At 41.0% G+C, this 16,840-nt stretch overlaps 1 protein-coding gene across 1 annotated transcript; it reads left to right on the top strand.

Moving 5' to 3' along the window:
- The first annotated feature begins 3,261 nt into the window (after positions 1 to 3,261).
- slc6a4a (solute carrier family 6 member 4a) lies at positions 3,262 to 13,639 on the top strand. The gene is made up of 14 exons (XM_079481492.1): positions 3,262 to 3,295; positions 5,094 to 5,656; positions 6,299 to 6,433; positions 6,770 to 6,992; positions 7,582 to 7,720; positions 7,933 to 8,067; positions 8,259 to 8,362; positions 8,640 to 8,767; positions 8,992 to 9,104; positions 9,651 to 9,782; positions 10,013 to 10,112; positions 10,970 to 11,070; positions 11,444 to 11,611; positions 11,956 to 13,639. The coding sequence occupies exons 2-14, from the start codon at positions 5,296 to 5,298 to the stop codon at positions 12,037 to 12,039; spliced, it is 1,923 nt and encodes a 640-aa protein (XP_079337618.1). The 5' UTR covers positions 3,262 to 3,295; positions 5,094 to 5,295; the 3' UTR covers positions 12,040 to 13,639.
- The last annotated feature ends 3,201 nt before the right edge of the window (positions 13,640 to 16,840 follow it).

Here is a 16,840-nt window from a genome sequence, read left to right as displayed (position 1 = left end):
AGTGGTTTCAGGAACTCTTCTGACCTCTATATCTTTTTGTTGGCTTTAGGAAGGTGATTTCAGGAACGCTTCTGTTTTACAGCCTTTTGTTGAGTATCATTAGCGAAGTGAAAATACAGTCGTCAATAGCTTCTTTCTCCCTCCTTAAAAACCTGTTTCACCTAGTTTATAGCCTCAGCTCTGGCTCTGTTTATTGGACTTGTTGCGGATTAACCTACTAGCTCAGACAGATTGAAAAGACTTGCTGCTCTCTGAACTGTATGTGTGTTTGTTTGTCAGCAGAAAAGAAAATATATACAGTATTGTGAGGGACGCTAGAAGAACAACTGTTGTGAGCATCAGTGTGCGGGAGAACCGAGAGCAATATCTTGTCGGCCTAGTGTGTTTGTCTTTGGGGATTTAAAACAGGTTTGTAGCATCTATTTCGTCTTGCTCTAAGATACACACAGACGTCTAAGACAAAAACATGGTAATCAGTGGGACAGCCTCTTGCAGACGTCTGTGAGAAAAACTGAATGCCACTGATTCTTGCTTACTTGCTTGGTGCCTTGCGTTGTTTTTGTGTGTGCTTGCCGGTTTGTGTGCGCTTCTATGTAAAAATTGCTAAACTTTTCTGTATTGCCATCTCCCACATGGGCTTTGGAGGTTGGTTGTTTAAAGATGAAATGCAGAACTTGTCTTCACGTTTGTAAGGTAAGTCACATTTCTCCATCTAGGCAAACGTTTTCTGTGTTACAAAACTTATATGTGCAATAAATAATTGTGTTTTAAAAAAATGTTTAAAACACATTTTCATTGAGGGTTATGAATAACTAAGGATTTATTTGTAATATAAGTTCATTCATCTTTTTAAATAATGCAGTCTTAATAGCCTATTTAAACCACAATTTCGCTGCAGTCCCTCACTTCTCTATAGAGGGCGCTGTCTCTCCCAAATATGTTAAATAGAAAAGGTTAACAGTAAATATATAAGAGTGGGGAATAAAAGAAGCAAGTTAAGGTCAAAGAGAGGTGAAAAGACAGAGACATGTGACGTGGTTCACGCTGCAGGAGCTGCCAGTTTTGGTCATTATACAGATTAAACCTTCTGTCTCTCTAGGCCCATTTGTGCGGACATCAGTTTGCCAGGACACCTCAGTCTCAACCGAACTCTCTTTCCAATCTTTCCCTCTACCTGTCTTTATAGACTTAATAAACTCAAAATAAACTTAAAGAAAGACTATTGTGCTGTTTTATTACACTGTAAAAAAATTGCCAAAGCTGTCACTGCACCTTTGAAAAGTACACCTGCACCTTAAGAGTGCATATTAAAGCCTCGGGGGTACATATCAGTGCCAAATGTATACATATTTGTGTCGGTTACATTTGAAAAAAATCTGACAGAGATACATTACATCCCTGTAATTGCTCGATAATCATAACAATCATTATATTTTCTATTTCTATGTTTAGGTTTGTACTCGCAAGTTTACATTGTTTTAGTTCACCCCTCCACTTTTTTGCATTTCGTTTCCTATAACCTACTACTTTGCTCCGTCCCAAAATGCAAATTGGCTATCATTTCTGTTTGTGTGTTTTGATATGAAAAGCCTTGAGGCGTGCTGGCTCATATTCACCTTAACCGAGGCATGTCGATCAGTCTTTGGTGAGATGTTATAAGATAATAATGTTTAAAGTATAAATATGTCAAGACTAATGAAGCTATTGCACCCAACCAGTTTAGTGTTTTGATGTTTATTTCTTAACAGGTAACAAGCATTATTCTTAGTTGTGAAAAACAAATGGTTTTATACATTTATGGTATTTCCCTGTTGGTTCGGGTAGCATGTACTGCCCAAAAGTCTGCATTAGCATTTTAAATGTGTCACTCTTGTTTACAGTTAGGTCCCCAGCTGTGTGCATATTCACACTTTTGCCATGGAACTCAGATGATGACAAGAATGTAAAAGTGTGATTTTTGCAATGATATATTTGATTTTATATGTGACGGTTTTAATTCTTATGCAGTGCGCTACTGTACCCGATCAGATCACTGTTTGCATATGTATACAGTAAAACATCACTAAAGAAATCTAAAAATAATATTTGTATAATCATTTTGACAAAATCCCCTGTGTATGTTTAAAGGCTTATGAAGTGAGGCCTTCGTTTTGTAGACAGGTATTGTATTTGTTTGCTCGATTTAGTTTTTAAAATGTAAACTCTTTCAAAAAAGTTTTTTCAAAAGGTTCTTTGACCAAAAATGGTTCTTCCATGGCATCGCTGTAAAGAGTCTTTTAAAGCACCTTTACTTTTAAGAGTGTCATTTTAATTTAATAAAAATATTAATTGAAGAGGCTTGTATATAAAAAACCTTAAACATATTTTTATAGCTCATCGTTGAAAGCTCGCATTTCCAAATATATTGTTCTTCAGGCAAAAAACTGTACCTTTCAAAGATTAAATACTGTGTTTTTGAAGTTTACAAGCACATTTGAATGCATTTTATTGGTTATATATTTTCAAAATCCAGTGGCACGCATAAAGCGTGACCAATAATAATTATTTATAGCAAAACATTTAAGAAGGTGGCAGTGATTTGTTTTGCATTTGTGCTATTCCATCTACGATGACTTTATTATTATTCTGCATCGTGGAAAATATAGTGTTCGGCCACACTAACACAAACAAAGGTATCAGAAGTCCTTTCCAAGTAATAACCAGTCCCTCTTAAACCTGATGTATAAAGATGCTGCATGTAAGTTGAATATCTTAGTGGGATTTTGAGAATGTAGGTCAGGCCTACACTGCCACAAATAAACGTGGATGGATGTGCATGTGCAGTACATGAATTCCCCATTCATGTCTCTGTTTTGCATGAACAGGTGTGCGTTGGGGTAATAATTATATCTGTGAGCATTGTTGTATGTGGCTACATCTGAAGTGAAGGACAGTCACTTTTAAGACAACAGCCAAAAGGCATCCTCAACAAATAAACTAAACTAAACTGGGAAACATGATAAGAGCAGGTTTTACGAGGGCCAGAGGAAATGAAGAGGATCAGCAACACCTGTATTTAATCACATTAAAATACAATAATCGAACATCCGTGGAGGAACTTTGAAATGCATTGAATAGAAGAGAACAATGTGTCAGGATTTTGAGTGAGTTTATGTGGCTTACCATAGGAGAGAAAGATTGAGTGAGAAAGAGAGGGAGAGCAAGTGTGAAGGAGGTGTGTCTTGGACGGCTCTCAGGGACGGTGTTGGTCCCCACCCTAACACAGACCCCCACAGAACTTCTCAACCGCAGCACGGTAGGGTTGCACGGTGCATGATGTTTGCGGCAATGTGTGTGTTAATAGAGCGATTTTGGGTGACAAGTCATTGCTTGTGTCTGTCTGTACACGTCTGCATGTGTAGCAGGAGGCATTTTTAATGTTTTTCTGCATGCCATTGATTGTTTAATAAGTCAACAGTTGATTCATTGACATGCTGATTCATTGTGCTAATTATAGGGTTATGAAACTTGTTTCAGATCTTAGCTTGCTCTTTATAGGACTTTTGTAAGGATATTAAATGTGCTACTTTCTGATGCTTTAGTGGATTTGATTGTGCAAAGAAAACTCAACTTTGTATAATGATGCTATAATGATGAAAAAAATTGCTTTCTTTACTATCTATACTGGCTATAAAGAACTGTGCATTTTGCAGTGTAATAATACAAATTATGGGAAATTGGCTTATTTTAGACACAAACCTGGCTAGACCTATTTGTGCACTTGGTAACAGAGAAAACTCTTTTCATAACAACGCTTTCTAATTTTGACCTATCACTATCTGACAAAATTGAGCCAAGATGTATTAAGAGAGCTTATTTAATATGTGTGAGATAGATGAATCATTTCTGGCTTGCTTCAGCTACTTAACTTATTAGACAGTTGGCCAATAACACTATCACACTGGAAGCCGTCCTGGTAAATCTTGTAGGTTTTTTCTGCTCTAAGACGAGAAATAATATGTTAATTTCAAACTTCCGACTTTATCTATTTATTTTTATAAACAGGGACGTTATCTTTTTGTGTGTTATCCTTAAATTTGACAATGCAGCTCATGCGATTGAATTGCATTGATGGGTTGCCATGCTGGATGCGCGCAAGCACTTCAACATTGAACTTTCTGTCTTTTTATTAATAGTGCGATACGCACCTTCACCACGCCCGCGGTAAAACAATTAATAGTATTGTATTTTTTCCCGAAACGTGTTTCAGAGGAACAAATTATTGACGTCGAATAAATGCGTTCGCTGTTTATTGTTGCAGGCTAGAAAGGGCAAGTGAAGGAAAATCCCGTTTTTATTTTCTTCATTATATTTGACATTATTAAGATGATGATGCTGAGCGGTTAGTTGAAATCTAAACAGCTCACGGTCTTTCATCTCCAACTCTTCATTAAAAACAGCGTTTACAGCAAGAAAAGCAGAGTGTATGTAGTTTCTGGATAGGACTTCACCTGTCTTCTTTTACTGCTTTGTTTGGCCGATGCAATAAAACTTATTTGCAATGTTTGTAATATTGATCAGTATAAGCTGTTATGATTACTATTAAACTGATACAAAACTAACCTCTATTTTTGTCAAAAGCGTTCTGTTGAAATACAAATTATAATCTTATAAAATAGCCTAGTTGAAAACTTGTTTTCCCGTCAACATGTAGTATTATTTTCCTCCTGCATGTAACACTGTTTAAAAAAAGAAAATATAAAGTATAAATGTATCAATGGGATCTCCTGCTATAATCTTCATATTCAGTTTCACATAAATTCTGGTTCACATAAATTTGTGCCAATCCTATCAATTCAGCATCAATGTCAAGGAAAGGGAAAATAAATAATTGTGTCTTGGAAGCTCTCCATGGCTTAATGTTGAAGTGGCATGTTGTAGAGTTCACTAAGCAGCTTTTAACAACTTTAACCTCATATTGACCCCAAACATAATAGTCATCAGCAGATATCTTGCAATACAACTTCAGCAAAAGAGGAATGAATGAATAGTGTTAAATCCATGTTGATGATCCCCCCAGCATCATGCAAAATCCCTGTCTTTTTGTTTTGCAGCTGGGCCTGAGCGGATTCTTGTCAGTTTTCTGCTTGTTAAAACCTACCGGTTAAGAACCGGTTGAACCCTCATTGGTTTTTCAATCCCAGCCTGCTCTGTTCCACACCGGACCCTTCTCCTCCAAGCTCTCAATCCCCTCATGGGCGCGATATCAGCCAGTGTAAGAGGACCACCGACTCAACCCTAACAGCAGTCCTCAGCATGGAGATGAAACAACCAGTGATGATGAATCGAGACCACGAGGAGCCGGAGAAAGAGAAAGGCCGTCTGGTTGCGGACAATGTTCCAGAGAAGGAACAGAAGTCAGTGTCAGGGTCTGGGCAAGTCTCCAACGGTTACCCGAGCACATCCCCACAAAGCCCGAGGGAAGGTGCGGGTTCCGGGATGGACAGAGGGAGCGCTGTTGGAACATTCAGGACTCTGGTGGTCCAGCAGACCAGTCTGGATCCACCTAGGGAGACCTGGAGCAAAAAGATGGACTTCATGCTGTCAGTCATTGGGTACGCGGTGGACCTGGGGAACGTGTGGCGCTTTCCATACATCTGCTACCAAAACGGAGGGGGTAAGTTGACAACATTAAAACAGATTGTATGATTTTCAAAGTGCGATGTGGTCTATACAAACCGGAGACTGAGTTAAATAAATATTAGATTGAAAGATTTCCTTCTTTGAGACAAGATCAACTATGTGCTGTTTGTTTTAAAAGAACAAATAGACAATGGATAGTTCTGTTGTCGTCTCCGCTCTTTTGTGCGATACAGCTTCTTCGGTACAAACAGCCTTTGGTCTTCTTTTGAATTCGAAGTAATAAAATCCTTGTAATTTCCTGTTTCGCCATGCAAGGGGAGTGCATGAGAGATAGGAAAGAGAGATACAAATACAAACTGTGCAACCAACAGCTTTAATTGTGGTTGTGATGGGTGGGACTTCAATCATTCTCATTATGTTTAATAATCTGGCTCAGTGCTGCTCAATCAGCAGTTATCTTAGATTTTGCATCAAAAGCTCACTTATAAAGCTTTCATCGAGGACGGGGGCTTGTCTGAACAAGAGCTTTTTTTGTGTACTTTAGCCTCTTTTGAACGTTTTTATAGTTGCATAGCCCCGAGTATGGTCGAAATTTACATTGTGCCTGTAGAATGCGTTCAAACCAACGCAATGCAAGCGTGAAGTTAACTTCCTGTCTAAATCTTTTTGACTTCAGGGGCTTTTCTTCTGCCGTACCTGTTGATGGCCGTGTTCGGTGGCGTGCCTCTCTTCTACATGGAGCTGGCGTTGGGCCAGTTTCATCGCAGCGGGTGTATCTCCATTTGGAAACATATCTGCCCCATCTTCAAGGGTAAGGCTGATCTGCTTCACAGGGCTCAGACTTCTGAGACGAAGGCTTCAGGTTAAGGGTCGGAACGATATCAGCCGAACAGACCTGTGCTGGGATGATAGTACGATCCCGCTTGACACTCTCTCCAAATTTGTTTGTTGATAGCCTGTACAAATAGGACTCTGTTATGCAAATTCTCACATTTACCTCTTAAAATGCCAACTGCTTAAGAACTTGATTGTATGTAAATGGAACTGTGTCCTAAATGTCACTCACTGTAGTAGAAGGGACTTGAAACAGCAAGACATTTGCAAGACGAGTTGACTGACTTGAAATCGCTCTGATGTTCTCTTGCAGGTATTGGCTTTGCCATCTGCATCATTGCATTGTACATTGCCTTCTACTACAACACCATTATGGCCTGGGCTCTCTACTACCTCCTGTCCTCCTTTCGCTCCACGTTGCCCTGGACCACCTGCGACAATTGGTGGAACACACCCAAATGCACCCGATACCTGTCCACTGACTTAAACATCTCATGGACCAACAACTCCATATCTCCCGCTGAGGAGTTCTATGTGTAAGTGCATGTAAGTGTGTGTAAGGACAGGGGATTGAGAAAAAAATAGGAAGAGGGATACACTTTGACTTGATGAGACTTCTTGTAGAAAGATTCTTGTGAATGAAGAATCAAGATGCTGGGGGGATTGAGTCTGCTTTTGAATTACATGATGTTGTGGTTAAGAGTGTGTTTGTGTGTATCTGCTGCTTAGAAGAGATCCTGAAGGATTTATTTAGTTTATTGGCCCGTCTGGTGGTGCGTGATGCCGGAATGTCCTGTTTTCTACTTAAATGTTGTCTAGATAGCAAAGATTATTTATTTAACGTGAAAACTCAGTTATTCTCAACATTGATTCAACATTAAATAAATTATCTTTGCTATCTGGGTGTTTATTTAATTTATTTGATTTTATTCCCTCTCATCACTTTTTATCAACCCAAAAAATTCCGCCCTGTTTTACTACTTTGCTAAATAAATATTGACATTTACTTCCAATAGATATACTGCATCTACAGGTATTCAACTCTGTCCTTGTTGCATTTAAATGTTTTAACCAATAACATCCTTTCTCTCTCTCTCGCTCTCTCTCACACACACCCTTCCGTAGACGGCAGGTGTTACAGGTACATCTGTCCCCTGGTCTTCATCAGCTGGGCTATGTGAGCTGGCAGCTGGCCCTTTGTCTACTTTTCATCTTCATCATTGTCTATTTCAGCATCTGGAAGGGGGTCAAGACCTCAGGCAAGGTCAGATATACAGTAGACTCTCTCTTAAAGATGGGTCATGGCTCATGCCCAGGCTTCTAGACTGCCAGTAGAAGTCTTGAGCTAAATGCATGGAAAAAAGAAAGAAACATTGATATTGAGAGACAAACAATGTTTCAATGTGGGTTATGCATTAAAGAAATAAAGTTACACTTTAGAGAGTTTAAGAAACAATTTGTAAACTTCTTCTGTAGGTAGTATGGGTGACGGCTACCTTCCCTTACCTGGTGTTGGTTATCCTGTTAATAAGAGGAGCAACCCTGCCCGGAGCCTGGAGAGGAGTTGTCTACTACCTGAAACCCGACTGGAGCAAACTTCTCAGCACTACAGTGAGTGGAAACCTATTCAAAATCCCCAGATATTGCACAATGTTTGTATATTTTGAGGTTTGCTATGCCTTTTTCAGCATCTGTCAGGCAGAGTTATTTTCTTGCATGAACAAACTATAGCTGGCATTCTGTGATGATATGCTTGAATGAGAATCTTCAAATCACATATCAGACCATGTGTGTTGTTTCAGGTTTGGCTTGACGCAGCTGCACAGATCTTCTTCTCTCTGGGTCCAGGCTTTGGTGTTCTTCTAGCCTTCGCCAGCTACAATCCATTTCATAACAACTGCTACAAGTACGCCTTGATCACATTCACAAACTCTCTCATGTTGTTTAACACACTCAGAGGAGGTTCAAATACGACCTCTTTCATTTTTACATATTTTTGGCACGCATTTCTGCACAGATTTGAACTTTCCTTATTTCAAACTTGCAGATATCCACCTTAACGGTTTATTTTTGGTGCTTGCTAAGGTTTTCCTAAAGTTTAATGTTGGGTTCTAGATAGCAGATTTTAATGTTTTATTCACGCTCTTCTTTTTACACATCTCTTTCTATCTTTTTTGTGGTAGAGATGCATTGATCATCAGCTCTGTCAACTGTTTGACGAGTTTCTTGTCAGGCTTCGTGATCTTCACAGTGCTGGGTTACATGGCTGAGATGCGTCAGCTAGGTGTGGAAGCTGTAGCTAAGGACGCTGGTGAGTACCACAGTTCTAGCTCATTTGTACAATTATGTATGTTTTATTTTATAATTGAGTACTGAATAAAAAACAGTCTTTGAATGGCTTTTAAACAACAACATCGAGTAGGCTACATCATTGAAGTTAAAAGTTCTTGAGGAGCCATGCCATGTGGCTTGAGTTATGCTTACACTGAAATTACATTTGATTTACCTGTGTTTATTGGATGCATCTGTTCTAAGGTCCCAGTCTGCTGTTCATCATCTATGCAGAGGCTATTGCCAATATGCCGGCTGCCACGTTCTTCGCCATTATATTCTTCCTCATGATAATTATGCTGGGGCTGGACAGCACGGTCAGTCTTTGTCTCAGTATCTCCTCAGCAGTACACACATACATTATAACATTTATAAACATGTCAACAGATATGTACAGTATATGCGTTCTTTATCTCTCTCTTTCTTTCTATAAATAGCAGCCAATTAAATTTTCCGCTTTTAATCAATTCCTTTAGTTTTTTTGAGCTTTTGTTTACCCATCTTATTAGCGCTGAATATAGCATGATGTATTGTCAACAGTGTTTCATTACATTAGGTCTTTAGTGTCCGTTAACCCCTCATCTGCCTTCAGTATGAACGTCTTCTTTCAGACCACTCACATCCGTTCCTATGGTGACAGAATGAAAATATGTTTATAGGCCCATGACCTATTACATTCTGCCAATGATATAACCAGGCATCTATATTTGGTCTTTTTCTGTTTTTGTTATGTTTGTCACTGTCAAAAGCCACCGAGTCATATTAACCATAAGGGCCATTATTAGGAGTAATACTTGCACGGGTTTAATGGGTCCTTGAAATACTTTTCTGTTATCTCTTGTCTGTTTTTTTGTGGATTGCAGTTTGCAGGTCTGGAAGGGGTAATTACCGCCATGTTGGACGAGTTTCCTCACCTGTTGGCCAAGAGGAGAGAATGGTTTGTTCTGGGCCTGGTGTGTGTCTGTTACTTGGGTGCCCTGTCCACTCTCACCTATGTAAGTCTATCAGTACCTCTAAAAATAAACTTGTTTTATGTTGAAGGCTTTTCCCCTGAAGTGTGGCCAAGAGCAATTTGTGCCTGAGAAACACGGCCATAGTGGCCTTAAACGTTGTTTACAGATCAAACTTGGAATGTCACCAAAATAACTCTCCGTTTTCCAAAATGTTGTGGTTTGTAGTGCTTACACTATGTGTTCATATTAACAGTGAGGTTATATGTTTCTAGGGAGGGGCATTTGTGGTTAAACTATTTGAGGAGTATGCCACAGGCCCCGCTGTTATCACTGTAGTCTTCTTGGAGGTCATTGCTGTTTCCTGGTTCTATGGTATGTGTCATTTATTTGACAAAGCCAGAATGTTGATTTTATTGTAGTTGCTTCAATCTAACTTTATCTATTCTATCTAAACCCATGTTGGCATGAGAAAGTTTTCCAAAGAACAAAGATTTTTCTAGATGAAATTATTTGGGCTGGAACCAGAAGTTTGAAAAACTGCCCGAGAGCATTACTCTATGGGTTTTCATGTCTCACAAATGATGCGCAAATGTCCCCTTATGTTTCTCAAAATTCCACAGACTTCAACAGAATCTTTTTTTGCATTAGCGTTAAACCTTCAGGCATAATTCATTTATATTGCTTGTTTTTGGAATGTTACCTTTATAAAAATAAGTATACTTGAAGTTCATTTTATCAAATAAAATATATTTTTAAGCATAGCTATTTTATCTAGTAAATACTAGTATACCTGTTTAGTGGACTTTTTAGTACTACATGAGATGAAATTGGCCCACATGTTAAGTGTACTTTAAGTATACAACTACTTTTTTCTGAGAAGTACATAAAGTATATTTCTGAGAAGTACAGAAAACATTTGTGTGTTCATTTTATTTTTACTTTATAGTAGAATCACACTTGAATAAATGTTTTGTAAGGGTAATTTTGAACATAATAGTCTAGCAAAGCTAACTAGTTTAAGCTATAGTTTACAACGTATATAGTTTACAATCTATTTAAAGGTAAACTATATCACTTAATGCTTAAGATCACTTAACCGACCATCTCTTCTTTTTCATCTAGTTTACCATGTATTCGAGTATTTGTATAATAGTCAACAGTACAGACCTACTTAATGTTGTAAGTTGATCAAGGCAATGTGTACTAAGTGTGTTTGCAAATGCATGCAGGGACGACACGTTTTTGCAATGATGTGAAACTGATGATTGGATTTTCCCCTGGTCTGTTCTGGAGGGTCTGCTGGATAGCCATCTGTCCCTGCTTCCTGTTGGTCAGTCCAAATGCTTTCACATGCATGTACACTTAAACGGATAGTTCACCCAAAAACTAAAAATTCTATCATTTATTTACCCTAATGTTGCTCAAAACCTGTATATGACTCTTTCTTCTGTTGTAAACAAAAGATGATGTTTTGAGAAATGACACAGTGGTTTTATCCATATTGGAAGTCAATGGGGGTCGATGTTGTTCGGTTACCAACATTCTTCAGAAAAAAGATTTGTTTTCTGCAAATGAATGAAACCCATATAGGTTTAAAATCACATGGGTTTTCATTGGTCGGTTACCAGTCAAAGGGTTCCTGTTCACCCTGTCTGGGTTAAGTAATTGTATTCTTTTCGCTTCCATTTGCTTCATGCCTTTAGTATATCATTGGGAGTTTCCTGGCATTCCCTCCAGAGGTGAGACTGTTTGACTACCTGTACCCTTTCTGGACCACGGTGCTGGGCTACTGCATTGGGTTGTCTTCCTTCATCTGTGTGCCTTCTTACATGGTCTACCATCTGCTCACCACCAAAGGGACCTTCAAACAGGTGAGTTTAAACAGCCTAACCCATTGAAACTCTTCCTATACATAATTACACTTACACAAACTGCGATACATGAGCCCGGTCACGTTGCAATCTCTTTGTTTGAGACGTGAAGATAGACATCAAAGGTCGCCAGAACACATGGCTGTCGGTCAATAAAGCGTCTTCATCTATGCAGGAACTCTGTGTCTGTTAGCTCTGTTTGCCAGGTGCAGAAAGATGCAAAACAGCTGCGACATACAGTATCTCTTTGAGGCTTCAGCTATTAGACACACTTTGAGAGCTTTAATCTAGTACATTTCCACATTTTCAACCCTCTGCAAACATCTCACTGTTTACTCCCACAGCGCCTGCTCAAGAGCATCACTCCTGAGCCTCCGGGGAACAGCGGCTATCCCGGAGACATAATCGTTGTTACCAACGCCGTGTGACGCTAAGTCATTTCGCCTGCTGGACATGTAGCACAAACGCAGGGGACCCCGTGACCCCTGCAAGGGCCCCAGCTGACCTCACTTCACACCTCACCCCAGAGGAGTCCGAGAACTGTGTTATGGTGAAGCCAGGCCTCTGAATACAGAAATAGTTTCTTTCTATGCCATTTGTTTAATGTGACCACTGTCATATGTTCGTTGACTGTGGTGGCTTCGCTGTGGCAGGTTCTAAAGATGACAGAGTTTGTGGTTTTGTCCTTCTGTTCCGTGTCAGTTTTAGGATCACCATAGCCCATATATTAATGACTGGCATGAATTCACGACTCTATGTATATCTGTTTAGCAGAGTTTGTGTTAAGAATGGGAACACGCACAGATTGGTTCAATTTATTGTATGGAGATATAAACTTTATGAAGAGTGTTTTTGATCATTTAAATATTATATAGAACATTATACTTTATAAAGATTATAATATTACAGTTTTATATTTGTGACCAATTTCAGGTATGTTTTTCATGTATTCTTATATAAAGCCAAAAATCATTTGTTGACATCTTTATTGTTGTTACAGGACTTCAAAGAAGCTGTTTGTGGTTTAGAAACTGAATCAATTACTAAATATGGGTTGTTTTATGTTTATACACATATTATTTTATAGTTTTCTTTTATGGTTCGAATGTGGACGGAGGGTGGTGGAAAAGGTAAATATTTTTATGAGAAAAGCAAGGGTTCAAATTAGTTGAATTTTGGTCGCTCATGCAGATGTTCTTGTGTTTTTGCACAGGTGTGTTTGTAAGTGAGCATATGTGTGTTTGAGTTTGAGATCAACAAGCTCTAAATGGATCAGTTATAAAGTGTTTAGCCTTTAGCAGGGGCTTTCCAACTGTTTTGCATATTTATTTGTGCGAGCATTAAATGCTTTTTCATTATTTACAACTGGACTTTGTTGACCAACGGCATTTACAGGCATTTTACCAAATGTTGACCAAATGTAAAATCGCTTACTGAAAATTTTTAATTTACACGAATATGAAAACTGGGGAATCATGTTTTCTTCCCTTGTATATAAAGGTTACAGACCTCAACATTTATTTTTACATATTTCTTTTGTGTGTATCACAATGTAGCAGAAACCAAATACTTACAGTATGTTCTTGTTCCAAATGCTTTAATCCTACATACATTTGTTTCATAAGACGTGACTGCACATTTAGGTATGTGCATGTGTATTTCGTGAGTTTTGCTATTCATGTGGTAAGGCGTTGTGTACTTGTTGAGTTTGCAAGTGTGTGAATGTCGATGTCTCTGTTGAACTGACATGTGAGGTGTACATCGATGGTCGGTTCTGTCAGTGTGTGTGCATGTCGTAGACATAAGCCTATATTGTGCAGCTGTGTGCGTGTGCTTCAATCCAGTGCTGATCTTTCCCTTCTTAACAGAATGAATTATTCCGTCTATCAAAGTGTTGAAAATCTATTGTACTTTATAAAGTCTAACTATGATCTATGTATGTCTCAAAGACTGTTAAGAGAAAACATGTATAGTATAAAGTCATAAATGAAATATTAAGAGATATAAAATAAACATATATGTATTATTAATTTATGTGTGTTTTTTCTATGCTACTGACGCATTTGGCATTTAGTCCTTACACTGAACATATACACTGAAAAATGTCCTGTCATCCCAGCTGCCGGAATACTACCGTTTTTACCGGATTGCTGCAAAAAATTACTTTCTACCGAAGCATTTTGGTTTTAGCAGTTTTGTTTTAATATGAAATAAAATAACATTTTGAAATACCTTTTGAATTCTACAATAAGTCATGTATATCTCAATCTCAAAACGTATTTGATTTATTTTGCTACAGTTAAATCTATCCATTGACCTAATAAATTCAGTCCATCTTTAAAAACACATTGGATCAACCCTTCGCTCTAAAAGACTCTTAACAGCTAGGTCTTATAAATTAGGGCTCCACAGATGCTACAATACAATACAATCAATTTTTATTTGTAAAGCACATTTAAAACAACCGAGGTTAGCCAAAGTGCTGGACACTGACATCATTTCAGACAAATTATGAACACATGATGTTTTGTCAATGTTTTCTTGTACAGCTGCTTTGTAACAATGAAAATTGTAAAAAGCGCTATATAAATAAAGCTGACTTGACTTGACATGACATGAGTACAAGACACAAGTTAAACAAGTGACAAACTAGAAGATTAAAATGCAGAATATAAACTCTCAGGCTGGTTTAAAAGCGAGCTTTGAGTCGTGATTTAAAAATGCCAAGGCTGGGAGCTACTCTAACGCGCATAGGCAGATCATTCCACAACCTAGGCTTCATGTTTGAAAATGCTCGATCTCCCGTGTTCTAGGGACAGATAACAATAGTTGGTCAGCAGACCTTAATAAGAACTACTTTCTGGAAGAAGCACACACACCATAATGCTCTTCAACAGCAGTCAAAGAGGAGTCTGAGCTTCACCTCACAGTATTAATATAAGCTTTCAGCAATGTTCCTCCTCACTTTAACCAAAAAGACACTTTAGTGAACGTGAAAAAAATGTCTATGAGTCTTTGCTTTTGTCTATCACAGATATTGCATATACTATACAATATATTCAAGATACTCTAGCCCTTCCTTGAACCGCCACCTTAACGTGGTGGAGGGGTTTGAGTACCCGAGTGACCCTAGGAGCTATGTTGTCGGGGGCTATATGCCCCTGGTAGGGTCTCCCAAGGCAAACAGGTCCTAGGCGACGGGTCAGACTAAGAGTGGTTCAAAAACCCTTTATGATGTTTACAATTACAAGGACCGTGACGTCGCCCGGTATGGCGCAACCGGGGCACCACCCTGGAGCCAGGCCCGGGGTTGGTGCTCGTATGCGAGCGTCTGGTGGCCGGGCCTTTCCCCACGGGGTCCGGCCGGGCTCAGCCCGAAGGAGCGACGTGGGGCCGCCTTCCCGTGGGCTCACCACGTGCGGGAGGGACCATAGGGGGTCGGTGCGTAGTGGATCGGGCGGCAGTCGGAGGAGAGTGCCTCGACAGCCCGATCCCTGGACACGGAAGCTAGCTCTAGGGACGTGGAACGTCACCTCGCTGGCGGGGAAGGAGCCTGAGATGGTGCGTGAGGTTGATAGGTTCCGACTAGAGATAGTCGGGATCACCTCTACGCATGGCTTGGGCTCTGGAACCACACTCCTCGAGAGAGGATGGACACTTCATCACTCTGGAGTTGCCCATGGGGAGAGGCGGCGGGCTGGTGTGGGTCTGCTTATAGCCCCCCAGCTCTCCCGCCATGTGTTGGAGTTTACCCCGGTGAACGAGAGGGTCGTTTCCCTGCGCCTACAGGTCGGGGGTAGGTCTCTCACTGTTGTTTGTGCCTACGGGCCGAACGGCAGTGCAGAGTACCAGACCTTCTTGGAGTCTCTGGGAGGGGTGCTGGAAAGTACTCCGACTGGGGACTCCGTCGTCCTACTGGGGGACTTCAACGCCCATGTCGGCAACGACAGTGACACCTGGAGGGGCGTGATTGGGAGGAACGGCCCCCCTGATCTGAACCCGAGCGGTGTTCAGTTATTGGACTTCTGTGCTAGCCACAGTTTGTCTATAACGAACACCATGTTCAAGCATAAGGGTGTCCATCAGTGCACGTGGCACCAGGACACCCTAGGCCGCAGGTCGATGATCGACTTTGTGGTCGTTTCATCTGACCTGCGACCATATGTTTTGGACACTCGGGTTAAGAGAGGGGCGGAGCTGTCAACTGATCACCACCTGGTGGTGAGTTGGATCCGATGGCAGGAGAGGAAGCTGGACAGACTCGGCAGACCCAAACGTACTGTAAGGGTCTGCTGGGAACGCCTGGCCGAGTCTCCTGTCAGAGAGATCTTTAACTCCCACCTCCGACAGAGCTTCAACCAGATCCCGAGGGAGGCTGGAGACATTGAGTCCGAGTGGACCATGTTCTCCGCCTCCATTGTCGAAGCGGCCACTCGGAGCTGTGGCCGTAAGGTCTCTGGTGCCTGTCGAGGCGGGAATCCCCGAACCCGGTGGTGGACACCGGAAGTAAGGGAGACCGTCAAGCTGAAGAAGGAGTCTTATCGGGCCTGGTTGGCTTGTGGGACTCCTGAGGCAGCTGACAGGTACCGGCAGGCCAAGCGGACTGCTGCCCGGGTGGTTGAGGAGGCGAAAACTCGGGCCTGGGAGGAGTTTGGTGAGGCCATGGAGAAGGACTATCGACTGGCCTCGAAGAGATTCTGGCAAACCGTCCGGCGCCTCAGGAGAGGGAAACAGTGCCCTACCAACGCTGTTTACAGTGGAGGTGGGAGGCTGTTGACCTCAACTGGGGATGTCGTCGGACGGTGGAAGGAGTACTTCGAGGATCTCCTCAATCCCACCGTCACGTCCTCCATTGAGGAAGCAGAGGTTGAGGGCTCAGAGGTGGACTCGTCCATCACCCAAGCCGAAGTCACTGAGGTAGTCAAGAAACTCCTCAGTGGCAAGGCACCGGGGGTGGATGAGATTCGCCCTGAGTACCTCAAGTCTCTGGATGTCGTGGGGCTGTCTTGGCTGACACGCCTCTGCAGCATCGCGTGGCGGTCGGGGACAGTGCCTTTGGGATGGCAGACCGGGGTGGTGGTCCCTCTTTTTAAGAAGGGGGACCGGAGGGTGTGTTCCAACTACAGGGGGATCACACTTCTCAGCCTTCCCGGGAAAGTCTATGCCAGGGTACTGGAGAGGAGAATACGGCCGATAGTAGAACCTCGGATTCAGGAGGAACAGTGTGGT

Source organism: Barbatula barbatula (genome assembly GCF_947034865.1).
Source record: "Barbatula barbatula genome assembly, chromosome: 19".
NCBI classification, from domain to species: Eukaryota; Metazoa; Chordata; class Actinopteri; order Cypriniformes; family Nemacheilidae; genus Barbatula; species Barbatula barbatula.
The sequence above is the reverse complement of the archived record's forward strand: the minus strand, read 5'-3'. Positions and strand labels throughout refer to the sequence as shown.

Bases quoted from the DNA above. Each gene is read 5' to 3' on its own strand.
- slc6a4a (XM_079481492.1), top strand. From the start codon at position 5,296: ATGGAGATGAAACAACCAGTGATGATGAATCGAGACCACGAGGAGCCG. The intron at 8,768-8,991 runs GTGAGTACCACA...ATCTGTTCTAAG, and splicing joins AGCTGTAGCTAAGGACGCTG to GTCCCAGTCTGCTGTTCATC. The intron at 10,113-10,969 runs GTATGTGTCATT...AAATGCATGCAG, and splicing joins TGCTGTTTCCTGGTTCTATG to GGACGACACGTTTTTGCAAT.